Source organism: Malania oleifera, chromosome 12 (assembly GCF_029873635.1).
Source record: "Malania oleifera isolate guangnan ecotype guangnan chromosome 12, ASM2987363v1, whole genome shotgun sequence".
NCBI lineage: Eukaryota > Viridiplantae > Streptophyta > Magnoliopsida > Santalales > Ximeniaceae > Malania > Malania oleifera.
Window position 1 is genome coordinate 49096858 of NC_080428.1, and position 5817 is coordinate 49102674.

Consider the following 5817-nt stretch of genomic DNA (forward strand, 5'->3'; position numbering starts at 1 on the left):
CACTTGCCGCTCCACCACTAGTTTCTTTATTCAGTTGGGCACTAGCTATATTTCCTGGTGCACTAAGAAACAAACTACAATGCCCCGTTCCTCTACCAAAGTTAAGTATCGGGCACTTGCTTCCACTAGCTGTGAACTTGCATGGCTCAAAACTCTTTTAAATGATTTTGGTGTACCACATTCCCAGCCTATGCTATTATATTATGACAAACAAGCGACTCTTCACATTGCCCAGAATCATGTTTTCTATGAACATACAAAACATATAGAAATTGATTGTCACATTGTTTATGAGAAGTTACAAGTTGGCCTTATCTTCACTAAGCACATTCCTACTTGTTGAAGCAAATAAAAGAAAACAGAGAAGGATTTCACTGAAAATGCCTCAGATAAGATTTCTTTCATTCATTTTTTTGATTTCTGTTTTTCTACATTCTCACTAGTATAATCATTACACAATATTTATAGATGAGCGGTCACTCCATAATAATCAAATCATATGACACCTGGAAGGACATATCACCATTTCTTGTTATATGGAATCCTTCCAGACATTTTTGATTTTGATGACATATTCTCATAGATCAAAGGTGCCTTTGAGGAGGTCTTGGTGGAATCTTCATCTACAATAACGGTTGCCTTAATATCCCCCTGCGATCCAAGCGGCACTGGAGAAAGGGCGAGGTTGGATTTGAGAAGATGAAAATGAGCAGTAGAAAGGGGCTTAGTGAATATATCCGCCAAGTGATCCTTACTGGAAACAAATGAGACCTTAAGCACCTTGGCAGCCACATGATCATGCACAAAGTGATAGTCAATAGCGACATGCATTGTACGTGAATGTAAAACAAGATTAACCGAGAGATATGTAGCACCACGATTATCACACCAAAGTGTAGGAGAATCAGTCAAAAAAAAATACCAAGTTCACACAGTAAGGATTGCAGCCAAAGAAGTTCACACGTAGTATTAGCCACAACTTTATAATGAGCTTCTGTAGAAGACTGGGCAATAGTGGGTTGTTTCTTGGAGCTCCATGAGACAAGTTATGAACCAAAATAAACATAAAAACTTCTAGTGGACTTGTGGTCATCAGGACGCCTAGCCCAATCAACATCAGAATAGGCAGACAAAGTGAAAGAGGAAGTGCTAAAAAAATGAATTCTAAAATCCTGAGTTGAGTGCAAGTAATGAAGAATTCATTTATCAGCTTGCTAATGAGATTGTCGAGGAGAATGCATGTACTGACAGACTTTATTTACAACAAAAGATAGACTAGGCCTAGTGAAAGCAAAATATTGCAGACTACCAACCACACTGCGATATAGATGAGGATCCTCAAACGATGGGCCATCAAGAGCAGCAAGACGAGCAAAAGAAGCCATGGGAGTGGAAACAGGCTTTGAATTATGCATGTTAGTACACTTTAGAAAATCGGAGAAATACTTATACTAATATAGATATAAACCATGAGCATGACTAAAAACCTCAATTCCTAAGAAATAATGTAAAGAACCAAGATCTTTGATGGGAAATTAGGTACGCAGAGCATCGATAAAATCATAAATTAAAGAAGAACTAGAACCAGTAACAAGAATATCGTTAACATAAATTAAGACATAAAGAGAAGCAGAGTTGGTGCGTAAAATAAACAAAGAATCAGATTTAGAACCAATGAAACCAAGAGACAGTGAGCTTAGAAAAGCAGGCGCAAGGAGCCTGTTTAAGGCCATATAGGGATTTACGCAACTTACAAACATGGTTGGGGAAGTCCAGATTCTCAAAGCCAGGTGGTTGCCACATGTAAATAGCCTCCTCCAAGTCCCCATAAAGAAACACATTCTGATTGTCCAATTGATGTAATACGGAGGTGACAACAATGGAGATAAGAATCTGAATAGTGACTAGCTTCATGACAGGGCTAAAGGTCTCATTGAAATCAAGCCCAGACTGTTAATGAAAGCCTTGAGCCACTAGACGTGCCTTGCGGCGCTCTAGATAGCCATCGACATGGTATTTGGTGCAAAGAACCCACTTTGAACCAAGAACATTAGGAGCAGAGGTGTAGGATACTAAATCCCAGGTGTGATTCTGAAGCAAGGCATGGAATTCAGTTGCCATAGCATCACGCCAAGCAGAGTATTTAGAAGCTTCAGAAAAGGAGTGTGGCTCTTTAGGAACTGAGTAATCAAAGGAAGAAGATGTAATGGTGAGAGCGAGAGATGACTTTAAGGAATGCCAAGGGATTGTACCATTTGAACGAAAAAGAAAGCATGAGATGTTAGCCTTGGATCGAGTGGTTATAGGATGGAGAGAAAGAGGCTAAGAAGGAGGCTAGGTAGAAGATGATGGAGGCGGCGAAGTAGAAGAAGACCCAAGAAATGTTGAAGAAGACTTGGGGGAGGAAGATGGGGTGGGCTCAAGTGAGGAAATTGAGGAGTCATGAGAATGGGTCAAAGGAGAAGAATGAAATGGGGAGGAGGCCCCAGATGATCGGGAGGAAACGGGAAGCCCAGGAGAAGAGTCCATAGAAGGGAAACCCATAGAAGGAAAAATAGAGTAGGAGATGAAGGCCCATGAAGATGAGATGGACCAGGGGGCATGGAAAAAGGAACTGAGGATTCATTGAAGAGGACATCCCGGGAAAAAAAGGTGCTGCATGTGGGAATATGATAGAAAAAATAACACTTATGATCTAGACTATAGCCCATAAAGACACAAAGCTTAGATTGAAGGTACAAAAATAGAAGTTGATAGGGAGAAATATTATGGAGGATGGGAGTGGGCATGCGATTAATAAGAAAAACTGTAGTTCGAAAAGCCGCAGCCCAAAAATGAGTAGGAACATATCCATGGGCCAATAAAGAAAGCCCAGTCTCAACAAAGTGGCGATGACATCGTTCGACACACTACAAAAAAACTGGCTTTTAGTGACAGATTCAATTTCGTCACTAAAGTGGGGTATTAGTAACGACTTTTAGAACCGTCACTATTACGGAACTATTAGTGACAAAATTGAATTCGTCACTACTAATTTCGTCACTAAAAGTTGAAAAAAATTGCAGGAAATTGTTTTTCGCACAGAAATTATCCTGGAAAAATATTTGTGACAATTTGTACAATATTAGTGACGATTAAGATCCGTCACTAAAAGATTCTTATCAGTGACGAATAAGTAACCGTCACTACTATTATTTTAGAAATAAATAAAAATTTTTATTCAGAGTATTAGTGACGAATATGCAGGTTCATCACTATTAGTCTGCTATTAGTGATGGATTTGGGAACCGTCACTAATACTCCACGTATTGAAAAATAAATAAGATTTTTTTGTTTCAGAGTATTAGTGACGACTTAAAATATTTGTCACTATTGCCCAGTATTAGTGACGGATTTGAGAACTGTCACTAATACTTGAGAGTATTAGTGATGAAGTTTTTTATTCATCACTATTGCACCAGTATTTGTGACCGATTTTGGAACCGTCACTAATGCTTCCCGTATTCTAAAATAATTTCGACTTTTTTTATTTTAGGGTATTAGTAACAAATTTCGATTTTCGTCACTATTTCCCTTGTATTAGTCACGGATTTGAGGACCGTCACTAATACTTCACGTATTTAAAAAAAAAAAAAAAGAATTTTGGTTGCAGAGTATTAGTGACGAATTTATTAGTTCGTCACTATTGCCCTTCTAGTAGTGACGGTTGTTGATTCGTCACTACTAGTGTTTTTATTAACTTTGCCCTAATCTTCCTTCCCTTGCCTTCTTTCCCTTTCCTTTCCCACTCGGCTACCTCCACGCTTTCCCAAGACTACTCCTTTCCCTCTTCTTTCTTTCCCCTCCTTTCCTTCCTCCTTCAGCTTTCTTCAGCAGGTACCGCAGCGGCCGCCGTTGCTACCCACCACTCGCCATCTCTTTGTCACCGCTATTGAGGCTTTGGGTATGTCCCCATCGCCTTCGCCCCATTGAACAACTGCTGGAATCCCACCGCTGCTACCTACCACTTGCCATCTCTTTGTCGCCCCCGCTAAGGCTCCGGGGCTGTCCCCGTCTCCTTCGCCTCGCTGAACAACCACCGGAAGCCTTCCAGCCTTCCAGCCTTCAAGCAAGTATGTTTATTTTGAAGAATTTGATGTCATTTTTGTATATGCTTAAATTTCAGTTGGGGCTGAAGCACATTGGAAAAATTGTCAAGTTTTGTATTTTATTCTATTCTTTTATACTAAATATTGGGTAAGAATATATGTGATTATTTTATGTATATTTGAAGTATGAAATTGAGACCCTAGATTTAGATTTGTGTGAATTTGAATAAAATATAATAGAAAAATTATAATAATTTTCTAACAAATTTATATAAATTTTAAATCAATACCCTAAAATCTATACTCCTGAACACTATTGTTTGATACACGAAGGAGAAATAAGAGAATTGATTGACTTGTATTGATTTTTTCTCCTTTTATGTTTCATGCTTACTGGAGAAGCATCACTGGTGATGTTCATTAAATTTTGTAATTACCATTTTAGCACGTTAGTCCCATTACTAATTTAATTTAATTGTGTATTAAACAGTTCACATGAATGGAGATGGTGGCACTAACATTAATCTTGCTTCATTGCAACAAAAAACTAATTCTCATTAAAAATGAAATGAAATCAAAATCTGAATACAAAAATTTCAAACTCAAAATATTTCACTCATAAATTTAGAATATATATATAATACTTTTTTTGTTTAAACTAAACATGAAAATCCGAATTCTTAATATTTTCCTTCCCTTTTCTTAGTACTTTCTCAGTTTATATGTATAAATAATAAATATAGAATGGTCCAACAGTCAATATCATCCACTTTCATTTTCTGCATTATCACTATCGTATGTTAAAATTTAGACCGACATAGTTAGGGGTGAATGAAAGAAATGGAGGCATGTAGGACATGGCCGTGTTATAGTGTTAGGAAAAATTAAGGACAAAAATAGAAAAAATAGTTTGTTTGTGAAAAAATAAGCTTTAAGCTTTTCAATTTTTAATTTTTTAACTTCAAAAAAACTAAAAGTTGATTTTTATAAACTAAAAAAACTATATCAAAATTAGACCTACCTTTATCTTTTAAAAAGGATAAGACAAAAGAAGGGCATCAAACTCACCCTAAACAGCTTAAATGTTTATCTTATTATTCATGAATTAATATATTATAATTTTATATATATTAAAATGAAGCACTCACATGAACAAGTAACTAATAATTTTACTTGGTTTAGTAAATGAGTTTTAAAATTAAATTTATGTTGAACCTTTTTAATAAGTAGGTGTGAATATGAAGAAGTAATTTTATTGTTAAGTACGACCCTCTGAAAAAAAATTTGTTTCGAACTTAAATCGTAGGATTTCCTCTTTACTAGCTAATGCCTCCACGAAGGGAGCCTCGGGCAGCCTCAAAGCGGCAGAGGGTTCATGACCCGCCAAAAGGAGAGTCTTCTTCCAAGGGTCGAGCTGTACTAAGTGAGCACGAAAGGATTTTGGATGAGACAAGAGCACCAAGGGTGACTCTTGAGGATGTGCAGTTGCCTCCGGCACGTTTTGCTGCGCCACCCAGTAGAGAGTAGTCCTCGACTATTACCCCAAGGCTTATAAAGGACATGCTTGCTCATCCGATGTTGTTTCGTACGATTAGGGCGACCATGCCGTATGATTACAATAATCCACCTCCGGTGGACATTCCTGACCATTTGCTGCCTCAAGCCTGAGGCCACGCCCATACAGGGAACCACCACCCTCCCCTCTTACCCTTAAAATGCGTCGTCTTTT

General features: G+C 37.7%; 1 protein-coding gene across 1 annotated transcript; it reads right to left on the reverse strand.

Annotated features, from left to right (window-relative positions):
- Positions 1-519: 519 nt before the first annotated feature.
- Positions 520-4873, reverse strand: LOC131143911 (uncharacterized). Its single transcript, XM_058092267.1, has 6 exons — positions 4843-4873; positions 3881-4102; positions 1984-2180; positions 1690-1908; positions 1314-1451; positions 520-780 (listed from the first exon to the last, which is right to left on the reverse strand). Exons 1-6 carry the CDS (start codon positions 4871-4873, stop codon positions 520-522), a joined length of 1068 nt encoding a protein of 355 aa, XP_057948250.1.
- Between the last annotated feature and the right edge of the window lie 944 nt (positions 4874-5817).